This window comes from Mchenga conophoros, linkage group LG7 (genome assembly GCF_057382185.1).
Source record: "Mchenga conophoros isolate Kocher_MC1m ecotype Shallow Benthic linkage group LG7, M_conophoros_male_GT1.1, whole genome shotgun sequence".
Lineage (NCBI taxonomy): Eukaryota > Metazoa > Chordata > Actinopteri > Cichliformes > Cichlidae > Mchenga > Mchenga conophoros.
Window position 1 is genome coordinate 31,695,079 of NC_140532.1, and position 17,866 is coordinate 31,712,944.

A 17,866-nucleotide genomic window follows, 5' to 3' on the forward strand; every position below is an offset into this window, starting at 1 on the left:
TTACATAATTGAAGACATGAAACTATGAGGACACAGGACCCTCCCTGGTCCAATCAGAGTGGGACTGTTTAGCAGTCTGATATTATCCTGATGCAGAGCTTCAGGAGATGTTACAATGATGGTGATTTGGAGGGAAGGATGCACAGAACCTGATGAATGACAGCAAACTGATAATTATGCTTTTCGCTTTGTTTCTGAGGGTCTAATCATCCTGTTACCACGATGACTCCACACAAAACTCAACGATTGGAGATGAGTAACAACACCGGCGAGTGTCAGGCAGTGGGTGTCTGGGAACACCTGGTATAAAGAATCAGGCTGGATGAACAATTTCTTATAATGTGTATGATGGTTTCCACTCACTCCAAATACATGCTTGTTAGGTTGTTTGGTGATTCTGCATCGACTGTGTGAATGCGATTGTGTATGATTGTCTCTGTCACTCTGTGTCACCTGCCCTGTGAGAGACTGTCCAGTTCAGTGGGAAATCCTCCCGCGTCCTGCTCCCAGATAAAGAAAACTTACAAATGAATAAAACTAAATAGGCTTTTAAATAATCTTTACCAGTGAAAAACAGAGGGACAGTACCTGTTTTATATGAATATCCTCTTTACAGATAAGTTTACATCTATAGAAAATGTAAGTACATATAATCCTCGCTCTAAACTCAATTCCACACACTTTTTTTTACTCTTGGATCTGTGTGATATCATAGGGAGGGGATATGTTCACATTTCATGTTAGGAAGAAAAACGCCCTGTCCACAAAACAAAACTCTTTTTCATGAGGGACAGCCAACAAGCAGAAAGTTAGCTTTAAAGAAGGAGCCGCTTTAAGAGCTTGTTTCATACAGGATGAATTGTGGGCCTGCGCAGACGCCCAGTATTAGATAAATGAGATTTTTTAAACTGTGAATCACGCAGAGCTACTCTAGCAGAGCCCAACAGGATAAACAGGATAGGTCCTTTCTATTAATATTCTCTATATGCAAGTGACCAACTCCTCATACATACACACATATATCAAGTGTATTTTTGGTATAAACCCTAACAGCTGTTAGTTTTCAGAACACACACACAGAACAGTGCAGCATGGCATTGCATGTTTTGTTGCCGACCAAATAGAGACATTTTGCCCTCCGTGTGATTGCTCTTTTTACCCAGAGGGCATTTAAACACATGCGTGCACACACACACCTACAGAAACACACACTGGCACACAGTCAGTGTGATTGCAGCTCTCACCCAGAGGACATAAACAAACAATCACAGATTGAATTCAGGGAGTGTTTACCCACCTGGTCCTTTGTGTGTGTGTGTGTGTGTGTGTGTGTGTGTGTGTGTGTGTGTGTGTGTGTGTGTGTGGAGGTCACAGGGTGGATGAGCTATTCTGTATGCCGTGTTCACACTGCAGCTCAGCATATAGAAAGAGAGGAGAAGCCCACTGAATTAATTCCAGGTTCACTTGAACATTTTGTTGTTCTTCAAAGCTTTTTCATACATCGATCGCACAAATTGCTCAGCAGCACAAACAGTCGAAGTACAGCTCCAAATACAATAACACCAACTGTACCCATAAATTAAATGGACCATGTCCTGAATCAGCAGGACTGGAGTTTCTAAATACCTGCTCTGGTTTACAGAGCCAGAGAAGATACAGGAGGTTTGTAAGAGGAAGTGATCATCATCTAAAGTGAAAGAATCGAATACGGCATTAGTTTAGCCAGATGACGAAGCCAAGCTCAGCTATAATCCCAGAAGATCAGCTGATATCAACAGCAACAGATACTGCCAAGTATAAATGACTGCAGATGGAAATATTGGTCTTCTGTGAGCTGTAGTGGTCCTGACTGAACTACAATTTTAGCACTAGTTTGTTTTTTGCATCTCCTCATTCACCTCATTCACTGTCTGCCTCACTGACAGGATGTGGACAGACAAGGGATGATCAGTCATGTCATGGTTCTCAGCAGCCCAAAGCGAAGCTTTAAATGCTGCCAGCAAGGGGTCCACTGAGTGGTCGAGTTCATGAGGGCTTGAAATAGTTTGGATAGGAATTGGGACTTTGCCACTGTGAATCTCACCTGACTTTTCATCTTTCATCTTTCCATCAAGTTTGTTAACCACTTGTTCATTTCAGGCTTGTGGAGGGCTGAAGCCTGTCTCAGCAGTGAGAGACAGGGGACAGGTTGTCAGTCCATCTCAGGGCCAACACAGAGACACAGACAACAATTCCCTCTCACATTTACATCACACTTTTTAAACTCTTTACCCCTTGAAAGCTGACTAGGAGTAACCCTCAAGGCTTTTTTCTCAATCTAGTAGTTTCTGTCATATTTCATATTTTTCTAGAGCATGTGACTGGGTGCATGTCAGACATTAGTGAGGGTGGTCTCTGTCTAAGCAACTGCTTTTCTAAAAACCTGGAAACTATTTTAATGGTTGTCATCAAACAGTTGATGTATACTCAGGTGTCAAAACTCGGACAAAATGGACAAGATGTGCAAAATGTGTCTAACAAAATGTTAGATGGTGACCAGATGGAAGAATCTCTGATGGAAGAGGAACCAGATGGAAGAGTCTCAAAGCAAGAAGGTTCTGGTTGGTTGGGAATTGTATGTCTGAAGTGTGCATGTACTTCCTGACCTTGTGTGTTTCTTCCTACAGTCCAAAGGCATACTTGTTAGCTTAACAGATGATTCTAAATTGATGTGGGTGACAGTGTTTGGTTGTCAGTCTCTTTGTCTTGGCTCTATAATGGGCCAGTGTCCTCTTTAGAGTGCACCTCACCTGTTTCCCTGTGTCAGGTGGGGCAGGCTCTTTGGGGGTCTTATGTTTCACAAGCAGTAAAGAAGATGGATAATATAGGACGCACTTGCATTAGTGTGATTTCATATAAACCTCTATTTCTTAAAAAAAAAAAAAACTTGATTAGCATAAAGTTTAAAAAGATGAGTACAGAGTGTTGAAACTTCCCTGCAAGGTCTCTAAATGGATGATGTAGATTAAAATATTTTGTTTTTTAAAAAAAAAACTTTTTCAGTTTATTCTCTTTGCAGTTCTGCTGGTTTTCTGTTACTCAAAATGTGTTGTGGTTATTGTGTTTCCTCTTTGGTGGTGATGCTCATCCATCCACTTTCATTTTCATCCAAGTTGCCAGTGTAGCTGGACTCTCAGCAGCCCCAGTGTTAAGCAGAGTACTCCCTCGACTTGGATTGCCAGATGGGGCAGCTTGAATCAAGGGTTTGGCAGTAAATGGCGGTTTTCAGAATATCCTGCCTGGTGTGAAGAGTCCCAACCGGTTTTAAACACTTTCCTGGTTCATCAGGGAACTTAATAAGTTTTGAAGCCTGTGTTGCACATAGAAGAATTTACGTGAAGTACGAGACACCAGAGCAGGGTTGGCATGTCTTTGGTTATCTTCATTAAATTTCTACAAGATGTGTGCGCCCCCACTGTGATTATCAGGGCTGTCTGATTATTATCTGTATTATTATCAGCGTTATCTTCAGCTTTCTGCGGGCCTCCGTGTATTTTTCCTGGTGTCCTCTGAGGGAAAATTAAAAGAGACGGAAGCGCTCTGCCTGTTTGAAGGTGGTGAATGAGGCCGTGCCTTTGCTCACCCTGCTGCTTTACAATGTCATCTACCTCTGAATATAAAGCAGCTGCAGGAGGGATTTCTGTTCCCGACATTTTCTGCTCCAGACTAGGATAAAATAGAATGAAATCATCCAGTGTTTCAATACAGCTGGAGGCCAATTCACCTCTAAAGAAAATACTTCTGATATGAGCTTAATTGTTCCATGGATCCCATTTAGTTCATTCAGTGACATTTAAGCCATGAAGCTCAATAAATGAATGGACACAGCACACTTTAATTGAGAGACATGATTTCTACCAAATATATCCAATGTACATCTGACATTAATACATGAGATGGTTTGTATTTAAGACTTTCTTTAACTGCGCAAATATGTAAATAAAGGCAGCAGAAAATCAGGAAACTGTGTTATGGAGGTTTATGGGTCTCAGTACTTAAAATGTATTTAATAATAAGGTTGACATGGTTGTACAATTGCTTGAGTATACACTGCTGGTTTGATTTGTGAGGCAGTTCGTTCTAATGATTATGATTTTTGACATTTTTTGTAACTTTACACACTGCTTCTATAAGACTTGAGTCTGTTAAATAATGAACACGTAGTAGAAAATTGCTGGAAAGTGCCACAAGATGGTAAGTCCTCTCTATACTCTACACACAACTGCACAAATATGTCAGCAGATACTGGTATTTATATTGCCAAACTCTTTACAGTTTAATAGAGTCTTAGTTTTATAGGATTTCATGAGATTTTGTCCTTTTTAGTGGGAGATATTTGTTACCCCAAGTGTAGGAGTTTAACTATATCTGGATCTTATTTATGAAAAGTGAGAAGGTGGAGCGTGAGATGAACTGGCAGTTTTATGCAGTATCCATAGCAATGCTGGTGTTATAGCGGGCTATTTTGGGGAAGAATGAGCTGAGCAAGAAGGTTTTTGATTCACCAGTCGTTGTACATTCGCTCACCTATAGTCATGCACTCTGGTTGGTGACAGAAAGAATAAAGTTGTGAATACAAATGGCGAGAATGAGTTTTCTCTCTCGGGAGGCTGAGGTCAGTCTTGGAGATACGCTACCTCCTTTGCATTGAAAAGAGCCAGACGAGGTGGCTGGTGCAACTGATCAAGCCTCCTGGGTGTCTATTCTTGGAGATTCTATGGCTATGAAAATTGGAAGCAGAGCACAGAGCAAATGTACGGCTTGCCACAAGGATTCTGTACGTATATGGTTCAAAATGCCTTGGCATCCCTTAGGAGTGCCTGGAAAACATGGCTGTGGCAAAGGATGTTTGATACATGCGTGTTTATTCTCCTACCACCTGGATGGATGGATGGCTGTTTTAGAGGCATGTTTTCAGCACATACATAATGAAGAATGGGAATATTCAGTCTAAAAGCACACTGATGACAGTGTGCATCGATAAAACAAGAAAACATGAACTACTGTTTCAAACTGACACATTTTGTTAGATGTCATGAGAACTGGGTGTCCGACTATGGCCGAGCAGTTGAGAAGTGAGACTGGGGTTGTGCCTGTCTTTTTTCACCTTTGTGCTCCATTAATTTATCATCAAGACTTTCATTTTTAAAGTTCGACTGTAGCTTTTAAAGGCAACTGAGGGAGAACAGAGGAAAGATTTCTTTTGTTCGAGATTGCCACGATTTACTAGAACTTAGGTCACTCTGGTGACACACTGATGGAGATCCAGCTAGTGTGAATGAGACACAAGTGCAAGTTGTCAAAACGATATTTCCATGCAGCCAAAAGCAGTGCAGATGTTCATGAGATAATAATACTGAACATGAGGGAGTGTTTTAGATTTTTACAGGCAGAGTCAAGGAACATTATGATGTGCCTATTTAATAGCTTCAAATTTTTGGATACAGAAATTCTATCCATATGTTTTCTTTTCAGACGATGTGTCCATGTCAGTTCAGACAGTGTCTGCCATTGGTTGGTGAGCAAAACTGCAAAACTGTGTTCAGGTTCACTGCAGTGTCACTGGTGTCGTACCACATGTGAGTTCATCTGTCCACCCGAGTGACTGTGAAATCTGACCTTGGTTCCTTAGATTGTGCATTTGGATGAGCCTTAGTACCTTCAGTAGGACTTGATTGCATTTAAAGTTACGTTGAAAGTGGTATATTTAGTGAAAGAGCCTAAAATGAACAAAAGGAGCTGTTAAGGAGGAAGAGGAGCACTGCTCTCCAGATGGAGAGTCGGTATGCTAGCAGTATTGTCCTCCTTCACGGTTTCCCTCTTTTTGTTCCCATGGGAGTTGTTGCAACATGAATTTAACTTCTGAACTGTTTCCATGGAGACCTCACATCCAACTGTGTCCTGTCAAAGTGGCTAATTAGTTAATGAAGCACGTGGCGATGCCCGACCAGAGAGAGTGAGAGAGAGCGAGAAAGAGTGTGTATGGAGGAATCTGGCCGACTCTCACATATATTCAGTTTGTCCCTATCCCCAACCCCCTCCATCCTTCTGCCTCTCCTCTCTTCCCCCTCCTCCCTCTCTTTCCTCTCATAATCAGTTCTGCTGTAATCAATTAGCTGGATGAGGAGCAGCAGAGGGAACAGGTGCAGCTAAATGTTAATGAATTCCTCTGCGGCCATCCTCACAGTAACACTGGCTGAATATTTAAACTGCTTGTTGGCCCAATGACTTCACCGCAGCTGAAGCAGGGATCCACACACCATTGCTCTGTGTCTTTTTAAATATGTGTTAATACGGCAACATGTGAATGTGTGTTCACATGTTGGCATATGACAATCCATTTAGTTACCTTTTTTTTTTAAAGGGTGACAACAAAAGATGTTGGTTCTAGATTGGCTGAATAACGAACCAAAGACCCAAATACACAACACTATGAGAACTATTCAAAACTTTAACTTCAAGGACTGGTGACACACATGTGTCTGGTCATTTTAGGTGAGTGGAAAGCAACACGCACAGTCTTTAAAAAAGACCAAAAGTACTTATACTGGAAACTGGAAAGAATAATTAACTGGTCAGATGCAACACTGAGGTAAAACTGATTAAGACTCCAATTTTTACAAAATGAACATAAACTCAAAACAGAGCGTCCAGCATGTATTAAAAATGTCACATCACAAATCACATTTAATTCAATAATGTTTAAAAAGCACTTTGAGGTATGACTTCATGAACAACATGCACGAACCCTGTGCAGCACCACGGCCCAAGCCTGTTGGGTCCTAACGGAAAAGTTACATAACTCACTAAAGCTTCGCAGTGTTATTGAAGCACCTGGGCTCTGTAGTGTGGTCATCTAATCACATTATTTTATTGCCACCTAATTCAGCCAGTGTCTCAGTTAATACCCTTCTACACATCTAAATAAAAACTTCTCATATTAGGCATGCTATATCTACAATCTCTTTTGCAACACATGTCAGCCATTCACCAGAGTTTGTTGTTGTTGTACGACATCTGCAATGTAGTACACACCAAAGTGTAGGGATGTTTCCACTTCTTCATGAAGTTTCATGAAATTCAGCCAGGCACGTTTTGCATGATCAAGCTCATAATCAACAAATTCCAGTCTAACAATAAAGAGAAATAACATAAATACGTAACTAGAAGAAGATATAGTCTGGGGTTAGTACAGAATCTTTAGATTTCTAGATGTTTTAGACCCCTTAGTTTAAAGTTTTTCACTTTATTGTATGGTAGTTTTAATATTCAATGCATATAACTGAGGTTTGATCACATCTTGTATGCTTAATAAACTAAATGAACAAAGCAAAAACATGTTTTAATTTGGGATATTTTACATACGCATTTGTACTGAGGATAAATTATCTTTATAACTTTATACGCAAGCTAACCTTGCTAAACTACTAAGCAGTATATTTGCTGTGTCTGATCTCTACAGTAGGGGAATTTAATTAAAAGTCACATGACCTATAATTCTGACTGAGGGTAATGATGTCAAAAACAAGCCACGGGGGATTATTTTATCCAATACACATCATTTCCTCCTTCCGTAAAATTTCTAAATATCCTCCAGTTTATCAGTTTAAGTTGGGATTTCTGTTATTATCAGTTACACCCACATGTATCAGGTGAACGTCTGAAAGAGATTCATATGATGAGAGAAAAAAGCAACGGAGACACAGAGAGGATTTTTCTATTCTAATTCATTAATCTTCATTCATTAATGTTCAGCCCACCTGACACACACACACACACACACATTTTGGGTCACACTGAGTATATCAGCAGGCTGGTTGATGGCAGCTGCCTCACAGAGCAGAGCACACTGGGGGCCAGGCAAACATCTGTTGTGTGTGAGCACGCGTGTGTGTGTCTGTTTGTGTGTGTCAGAGGTGGGTTGTTAACATGCAAATAAAGCAATTAAAATTCATGCGACACACACCCAAACACACAGATACACACTCACACACGTGCAAATTGAAATAGAAACACAACAGAAGCCAGATGAGCTTCTCTGTTGATTGCTGATCAGATTTGCATGCAGACCGTTTTCACACTCTCCTGCGATGAACACCAATACTTCCAGAAATTATGCTGTATTTATGTGTTTGTGATATATTTTGACAGCATGCAGTTGAAGTTCCACCCTCGGGATTATTTAATATTTTATTTGCCCATACATACAGAATAGAAAACACTTTGTAATTCCCAAATCCATGGAGCATATCACAACCATGATATCAATGTAAAGATCATACTGTCACGTCAACCTTGGTATGCCTCTAGATAATTAATACTCCATGTGAGCTGGTGAGGGTTGAAGCTGAAAAAATGAGTCTTTAATGTTCTTTTTTAAATTCAGATTTTAAAAGTTAATTTGGACATGGACTATTAAACTGAAAGCCACATTATCGCTCTGATAATAGGTCTATAATTTTGGAACAAAATTTTATGTTGGTGGTTGGAAATGATTCTGAATTATTACCCAAAATTAAGAGATTTTAAATCTACATTAAATGACCCAAACTGCCCATAAAACCTGTAAATCAAACCACATAGAGACAAAAATACCACACCAGAAGCGAGCAAGAAAGACACAGAAAGTGCGATGTAAAAATAATTACAAACACATAATTTGGACTACACATTAACCCAAATCATTCAAAAAGAGTTGTAAAATGTCCAGAAACAGGTGAAAAAAGAGACAAACAGCAACTACCAATGAGCCCAACATGCTCACAAAGTGATGAATAGGGATTATAAAGAAATCTAAAAAGATACAGTGGGATGCAGGAGAATTTTAAAGAAACAGATAAAATACATACTACAAAATATATAACTATACTACCCAAATAACTGGAACAAATTCTGATGGGCCTTAGGATTCTAGATGCATTGCCAGGTTTTTGTAGCTCCATGGATTAGGGGAGTGGCTCACTTAGCATCAGTCACCAAAGCAATCAGTGTGTCTTGCGCTGTCTTGCCTCCTGCTCTTGTGGAGTTGTTTGGACTTGTTTGATTTATGTCATTTTCTTCTGTGTGATCTCCATATTTTGTCCTTTGAAATGAGTCAGGGTCATGACAATGGAAAACAACTGCAAAGGTGCACAAAGTTGCTTCAAAAAGACTCACAATGACCTCAAAGAAGTTCAAGACACAACAGAGAGACCCATAAAGAGAACCAATTAGATTCAGTTCAGTTTTATTTATAAAGCACCAAGGTGCTTTATATTGTAAGGTAAAGACCCTACGATAATAGAGAGAAACCATCAATGACCAGAAAAAAATCAAACGAATATTTTTGAATAAGTATTTGTCCACAGTGGGAAGAAAAAACTCTCTCTTTTAACAGGACGAAACCTTTGGTATAACCAGGGTCAGGACAACCACGCAAGACATTTGCAGGACAATAAGAATCGAAGTGAAACTGTATGAAGGACTATGAACTCTATGAACCTCATCACCAGTCAGATGATGTTTGGCACCTTTGTTTACTGTTTTCTATTTCTTTTTTCTAGAGCATCAAAGTATCCTGGCAGCCTCCTCCACGCAGTGCCCAGAATGGGATCATCACAGCTTACAAGATCAAATACAGGAAGACGGGCCGGCGTGGAGACCAGGAAGCCATCGAACCCAACAACTTCTGGTACCTGTTCACTGGTAAGTCTCTTCAAACTGGCATGTGATTTGATTTAGTCTGGAAAAGAGAAATGGTTAAAGATGTATCTGCTGTTGGCTTTATAAAACATCACTCAAGCAGGAGCATTTGTTGGGAAATTTAGCACAGAAGAAAGAGAAATATCTTGTTTTTTTTCATGCACACAGTACTTGTTAGTAGGATCAATTCAGTCTCATCAGGGGGCTGTTATCTCTCAGAGACTACAATATATCACCAGACTCATCCTTTTGTATTTGCCCTCATTTTCTCTCCCAAATAAATATTTTAAAGCTGCACTCTTTGTTCTTACAATGACTCTGTTTGTTTGGCCCAAACTACACAAAAACTGCTGTACAAATCTGCAAGACTGCAGCCAGATATATATATATATATATATATATATATGGGGATTTAATGAAAGCACAGAAGATTGTTTTCACTGAACGTGATGGGAGTCTGACAGTCGGGCATGCGTAAATCTTCAAATAGAGACAAAGAAGACGTAAATCCTAAAGATATGTGTGTGTGCTTTAATATGTCTGTGGAACTGTCAATTTATTTCTTTACTTTGGTGAAAAACAGCTGCAAGTCTGGGTCTGTGTGTGTGATTGTGTGTCTGCATTCAAACTGCCACCAGCTATTATTTCAATTTGAGGTTTGCAGGATTTGAATGAAACTGATCTTCCTTTTCATTATTTTCCACTGATGGTTATCTTCATCTGTCTGTCTGCATCAGAATTCATTGCCCAGTGGCAGCTCTGCTTTTGTGTGTGTGCGTGTTTGGAATCTGATCCGCCTGCTGCAAGCCCGGCCGTCAGCAGTAATCACTCCTTTTTATTGTCTGATAATAAAAGACAAATTTAAATTAATAAAATTATTTCTTGAATAAAAAAAAAAAAAACTCAGCTTCTCAGAGGAGGTGAAAAGAACGGCACATTAAACAAACATACTTAACGCTAACATTAAAACTTAAATTTACTCCATTTATGTAATGACACGTATTACCTAAGCCCCAAATCCAACCATGCACTTTCTTAACTGCTTATCCCACATAGTGGAACAAGCAGTGGGAATTTCAAGGTAAAAAAAATGTGTTTCCTTTTTTGAATGAGAATGATTAAATATTCTTCAGAGTACTGTCTTCTCAAATGTCTGCATAGTTGTGGTACGCATGACATGCTAGGTTTACTTGGCCATGTGTGTACTGGGCATCATTGTCACAGTTATTTAACACTTCTGAACTCTGCTCCTTAATAGACTGTAACACTCTGAGTGTTCTGATATCAGGCTAGATGGCTTAAGTGGTCCAATCATACAATCTGACAGCAGCACAGATTTAATCACTCTGGTTTCTGGTAGCTTTTATTTGTTGTACTTTTTTGTAGCCTTGCTCAATTCCTCCCCTCTGCGGCAGTAACGGTAACACCAGCTCCCACTTTAGTTAATTAGCGTGGGCTACAAAAATGAGAAGGTAAGGCTCCTTTTGAAGCTGAGAGACTCGGCAGACCCGGCTATTTAAGCTGCCAATCTCAAAACTCACACAGAGCGCAAGTGGAGTGCAACTCAAATGTTAGACAAGGCCTTAAATTGCCTGAAGCACTAGGAAATTGTTGGTCTTATGCAATCCAACACTGTCGGCCTAGGGTGGGTTACAGTGCCAAAAAGACGATCCAAAGGCTACCAGAAAGGAGAGGAAAGAGCTTGCTATCTTTATAGTAACTAAGGTGGATGGAGGGAAAGCGCACAATTATGGTGTGAGCCAACAACCTCACGGTAAATGGTCCACTTGGGAGTCCATCACTAACAGGACCATTACTGACACTGATATTTGGAAGATCTCCCAAGCAAGTCTACAACCTGGCCAGTCTGCCAGTAGCAACACTCGACACTGGAAAGAGCAGAACTAGCTGGTTAGCAGCAACTGAATTTTAAAAATAAGGGTGAGGGCACTGTCCAGTCGTAAATTGAAATGTTGGCTCAAATGAATGAAAAAGCTCTCGAATCATAAAATAAACTTGGGTAGTGGCCAGTTAAGCTAGAAAGCCTATATAAGACTTAAGGTCTGTCAGAGAGGTCCATTAGAAATGTTGTGGAAAAAGGCACCAAGACCACAAGTGCAGTGCAGAGGAGCCTTTCAGCATTTTGAATTAGCGTAGGTGAAGACTAGTACACAGCTCCCTGCTACAGTTACCTGTGCTGACATTCAATTGCAAACTTTAAACTTTTATAAAAATCCAAATATTGGAGTTATTCAATTTAAACAACAATCACCACACAGTCGATATCACAGTGAGCCTCAAGTGGCCATTTGAGGAATTGTATTTTTTGTATTTCATTTTTCAGTCCTGGAGTGGCACTGGGTCCATATATGACCATTAATGACTGTGACACCGTGTTGATTGTGAATCGGTTATAAGCAGCAAACCCGTGTTTTTACAGCCGTACAACAGGAAAACGATGATGGCATAATGACATGCTTTCACTCTCTTTTTCTCTTTCCAGGTCTAGAGAAGGGCAGTCAGTACAGTTTCCAGGTAGCAGCAATGACAGCAAATGGTACAGGCCCGGCCAGCGATTGGTACACTGCTGAGACGCCAGAGAATGACCTGGATGGTAAAAACAGAGAGTGATAGAGCGTGTGTGTGTGTTTTTGTGTGCATGTGTGTGTGACAGCGGTGATCTGTATAACAGGATGTAAATACCTCCACTGCCCTAACACTCGCATAAATATTTAACCAGTTAAAGAAGGGTGTCGGGTGGATTGATGGAAGTTTTAGCTCAAGGAGGGGGATGTGAGAGGAGATGGAATAAAGCGGAAAGAAAAGGAAAAGCAGTCGTCCATGTGTAAGAAAACAGAAAGATTTGCTTCATTTAAGCTTAAATACTAATGAATGAGCAGTACATGAACAACGTAAAGAATTTGCACATTTGCATATGAGGGTAGATAAAAAATGTCATTTGAGAGTTTTTTTTTAATTTGTCCAAATAAAAAACATCTCTTTCTCCCTCTGCTTTCTTCTGAATTATGTAACAGTCACCGAGCCTTCCATTTGGACTGCTATCTAGCATTCAAAACAACCATAATGTAGTACTGAACAAATTTGTTTGTCAGCAGCTACTCTATAACACCCTCAGCAAAGACATAAGTGGAGGATTTAGTGCTTTAAAGTTAGTCTGTTCTCCTCATTTCCTGTTCTATATTCTTATTCATGGACTAAAGTACTAGAACAGCTTTGTATGACCCCTGTTATCTTATACTGGGTCTTGGTGCATCCCCTCAGGTTATCAACTATCTGAGACACATTTCAGCCCCAGAATGTATATTTTGATGGGACATAAGTATAAAAGGTACTCTTTAAAGATAAACTGATAACTCAGTTATAATGGTTACTGTATATTCATAAGCATTAAAACTGTCTTCATATCTGCCTACAGCTACGTTATCGAGAGTTACAAAGCCATTACGAGGCTACAGACAGAAGCAAAAACAATCAGCAGAAACAAACTGGCTAGCAGCTCTGGGGATTTTCGACCCTATAACTCTTAGCAGAATAATTTAAAAAACGATAACCAGCTCAGCACCAGGATGTTCTGGTCAGCAGGATGCTGCAGAGATAAAAACAACAAACACATCCATGCTAACTGTGTTCCCGGGCCGGGACAGAGGGAGACACAAATCTTATTTCGATGGATTATCACTCAATAAAGTGATATGAAGCATCTCCCCCCGAGGACCGAGAGTGCTCTAATCTCATCTAATCTGTTCCCGAGGAATAATACTAAGTGTCAGGTCTTTTTAGGGGTAACAGGGTTAGCATTTGTTACCCACAGCTGCTCTAAGTACCTGCTTCTGTGAGCACTAACAGGGTTAGCTTTAAGACTATTGGCGGTGGTAGAGGTCAGTGATGTACCGATGTCCCCAAACCACAGTGCTGTCATCGTCTTTGTGTCTGACATTTTATTGTTGGTTTGTTTGCAGAGAGTCAGGTGCCTGACCAGCCGAGCTCCCTGCACGTCAGGCCGCTTCCCAACAGCATCATCATGTCCTGGACTCCACCGCTCAGCCCTAACATCCTGGTCAGGGGTTACATTATTGGCTATGGAGTAGGCAGTCCCTACGCTGAGACGGTCAGAGTGGACAGCAAGCAGAGATACTACTCCATTGAAAACCTAGGTATGAAAGTGGCTGGAGTGACTTCACCTATAGTTTGCAAAGAAAATGGATACCATTTTCATCCAGGACACATTCAGCCTACATTACCCGCCAGCTAGTGCCAACAAAAGGAGACAAAATAGACCTTCCAACTGAGAGCTGTACTTTCAAAGTCTGATTTACTGCAAGCAGTGGACAGGTTTAATATTTGAGGCCAAAACAGGTCACCATTTCTTATGGATCGACATAATTTTTCCTGCATTTTCATTACAGCTCAATGTACTGAAACAAAACGGTAACATATGCTGATAAATCATGAATATTCAAAAAGCGTATAATTGTTACTAACCAAAACAGAAGCACAAACATCTTTGGCAGTCTGCACCTCAAAGCAGGACTGCAGAGGTGATTGAGAGGTCCATTTCACTGCCTCAGATTAGTAAGGGGTGGGCTAGCAGATTGGACTGTCTATAGCTCTCTGTGCTGGGTACTCAACTGTTTTCTCCTGTTTTTGGTTAGACAGGGAGCTCACCACTCCCACTGTACTTAGTGAGTCTGATTGACTCACTAAGTTCCTAACTCCTGTATCCAGATGGATGAGTGATATAAAACTTCATCCCTGTGCAGTTGTTATGAAGGCTGAAATTATCCATAGAGACCAAAACTGTTATCAGTAAAAGGCTGTATACATGTTAATTTCTGCTGTAAAGTTGGACATTTTAACATTGGAGTCTGTGTTTATCAAAACGAGCCAGAAGATAACCACCACCAAGGAGATGGTTGTTTTTTTTTTTTATTTCATCCTGAGAGGCTGCTTGGCTTATTTATACTGTAGAGGCACTCTTGTGACACAAGTTGCTCATTTTTATAGGCTATTCACCCTTTTACTAAAGTCAAAGTTTGTTAAAATTCAACCTTGCTTCCAAAGAGAACATCTTAGAGTATGAGATTATCTACATCCAGTGGGAACCGTCTTAATGTAATGGCTCTTATTTGACTGTGATTTTACATACACATACACAAAAAGCCCATTAGGACAAAGTATCACAGTTTGGGGGAAAAGTTTTGGATATTTAGATACTGAGACTGTGTAAAACAACTAATGTGGACAGAATTTTACTTATTTCAGCAAAGTGTTCATCCTTTAGGAGCTAGGTGCCTTACTGTGAATTTAGGATATTCTGGATCTACTTAGTGTCTGGCTAAAGGGCAAACTGGCAGAGCTGTAGGACACCTGATGCAACACCAGGCCTCATAGCCAGAAACACCTGCAGTCATAAGCAGAATATTAATCACCAATAGTTTCCATCACTGTCAGAACCTTTTTTCATTTCTTGTCCTTCCTCTTATCAGCGCCAAAATAATTCATCATGTCATGGCATTTCCAGCATGCTTATCAACAGCACCTACTTAATAAGTTCATCCTTCATAAATCCAGCTGCTCCTGCTGACAGCGTGCCAATATTGACACACAGCGTTTGCCTCTTCCATTAATTCATTATGAAGATGAAATCCCCCCATTTAATTACGATCAATAATTTAAAAGAATTTAATAAGAAAGCTGCTTGAGGTGGAAATCTAATTGTGAAAGGTCGAAAAAGAGAAAACATCCTCCCCAGTGAGTGCAACAACCAATTTGCATGCCAAAGAAGACAATAACAAATAGGGTGCAATTTTATATGTGGCTGAGAATTCCCATCTCAGGTCTCATAATGGAGGAGTGATGGAAAAAATAAAATCGGGCCGTTGTGTTGCATGCACACATGGGAGTGAGTGCACATATGTACACGGTATTTATAATTCATAGCGATCATTAATTCATGCGTCTGGGGAGCGGAGCCGCCGTGTTTGCCTAACTGCTGCGAAGGTTTGGCGCAACATGGTGAGAACATGCAGCATCATCACGCGTGACCGGCTGTGGCAGGATGAGCCGCTGCATGATGATGACTACAGATGTCTGCGGCAAGGGTGTGGCTAAGCGGGTGGCTGTGACTTGGCCACTAACCCCGCCAAAATTATTTGTCACATCAGTGGAACTGTGGGCAGAAAATATGTGGGAAAAATAGAACAAAATAATCAAAAAAATGCAATTATATGTAGTGGAAGCTCTGACAGCTAGTTATGACTTCAAAACAATAAAGTTCTAAAAACTGAATCCCCCTCATATTCCTCATGGTGGTTTGGTCCACTGCCTACAATTCTGTAAGTCCTTTGAAAATTTACAACAAAGGATGTGTGAGACGATTTTCTTTACTTCTGCTACTCAGCTCAATAAAACATAATTTAGTTAGAGCTACTGTTGTCACTGGGAGATTGATATTTACGCCAGCAGCAATTTATATTTGGCAGCAGGACTCTCTACTGAGAGCTCTCCAGCCTTTCATGTGCATATGTGGAACGTTGGAGAGCAAGCATGACAAGCAAAACCCACAAAATAAAACAGGTCAGGGATCAATCATCACAAAAAACATGATAAAGTGGGTTACCAATTGGCTTGCAGATGCACCGCTGCACCGTTGACTTTGTGGCCCAAATAGAAAGGAATGTTTGACCTACATGACCAACTTGGCCTTGATTGTTGCTTCTTTAGTTCAGCCACACCTGCCTTATATGGACCAGATGAGGCATTTGGACCACGTCTGTCCCACAAACTCTTTGCTTAAACTAGTTAAAGCCAGTTTATGACATTTAAACCACATGTGAACAGTAGGACACTTCTGACTGCGCATCTAAGGTATTCTAGGTTAGGCCCACCTCATTACTGAATCTTGTGCTTTTGAGTTATACCAACTGATAACATGGCAGTCCCCCTCTAACACCTCATTTTTAAAAATCCTGTAACATTGGCAGATTTCAAGTCCTGCATCTTCTTGAAAAAGTGCAGCTTTCTGTGTTTACTGTCAAACTACAGAAAAGTTACAGTCACTGAGCAGGGTTTAGCTAAAGACTTGTGTTCATGTCGAGTCACTTTGGTCAAACTAGTCTTGACCTTTCCCTGCTTACTTTTAATGATGCTTCCTTTAAGTAGACCCTGCTGAAACACATAGAAGACAGCAAGCAATCAGTTGCATCTTAACATGATAATGTACTGTGGCAGATGCCATTTAAAATGACTCGCTCTCTCTCCGTCTTTCTTCTCCTCAGAGCCAAGCTCGCACTATGTGATTTCCCTGAAGGCTTTCAATAATGCTGGGGAGGGAGTCCCTCTGTACGAGAGCGCCGTCACTCGGTCCCTGACAGGTAGGATGACTCACCAGGCGCCGATAACAATCCTAGTAATCTGTGTTTACAGAGCACTAAGGCATCAGATTTGATTAAAATATAATAACATGCCAGTGCATAACATGAGGCTTATATTAGCAGTATTAGCTGTATCACTAGATGGAGCGTATGTGTCCAACAGTATTAGTAGCTTTTTGGGCATTTTAAGCCTTAGCATTAGTAGTTGTAGCTGAAATTATTAACTTCAGTGGAAGTAGCGGTAGCAGCCATTGTAGGAGCAAGTAGGATTAATAGCTTGAGAAATAATAACAGTATTACACTTACACTTTTACGTCATATTTTGCTTACTGTAATAGCCCACCTATCAAAGTGGACACACACCTAATCATGCAGAGGTTTAAGTCCAGTTACTGTTTGAACAGTTGAGTAAGATGAAGATTGTATCAGGTTGTAAACATGTTTGCTTTCGCTCTCTTTTGGAGCCAATTCGAGTGGCCACTAGAGAAACTGTGGAAGGTTTTGGCACTTCCACACTGGCCTCATTTTTCAGTGCTTGAGGCTGCAGCTTGATCAATATCCAAGTCAAACTCATGACTGGGAAAATCAAACTTTTTGAAAAGCTGATATATCTGGCTTTGTGCTTTTAAACACTGAAGGAGGGGCTAAAGCAAGCACACAGAGATGGCTTTAATCAAATTTTTTTGCTGTTTTGTTTGCAATTTCTCTTCCAGGCAGGTTTGAGCTGATGCTAGTGAAACCAGTGTAGTTAT

General features: G+C 40.4%; 1 protein-coding gene across 2 annotated transcripts in view; it reads left to right on the forward strand.

Annotated features, from left to right (window-relative positions):
* Positions 1-17,866, forward strand: part of dcc (DCC netrin 1 receptor) — a 350,643-nt gene that overhangs the window by 244,991 nt on the left and 87,786 nt on the right. For both annotated transcript variants that reach the window (XM_085278885.1, XM_085278887.1), the window contains exons 13-16: positions 9,582-9,723; positions 12,224-12,334; positions 13,701-13,895; positions 17,019-17,114. In XM_085278885.1, coding sequence (XP_085135011.1) covers positions 9,582-9,723; positions 12,224-12,334; positions 13,701-13,895; positions 17,019-17,114 — 544 coding nt within the window. The remainder of the gene's footprint in view (positions 1-9,581; positions 9,724-12,223; positions 12,335-13,700; positions 13,896-17,018; positions 17,115-17,866) is intronic.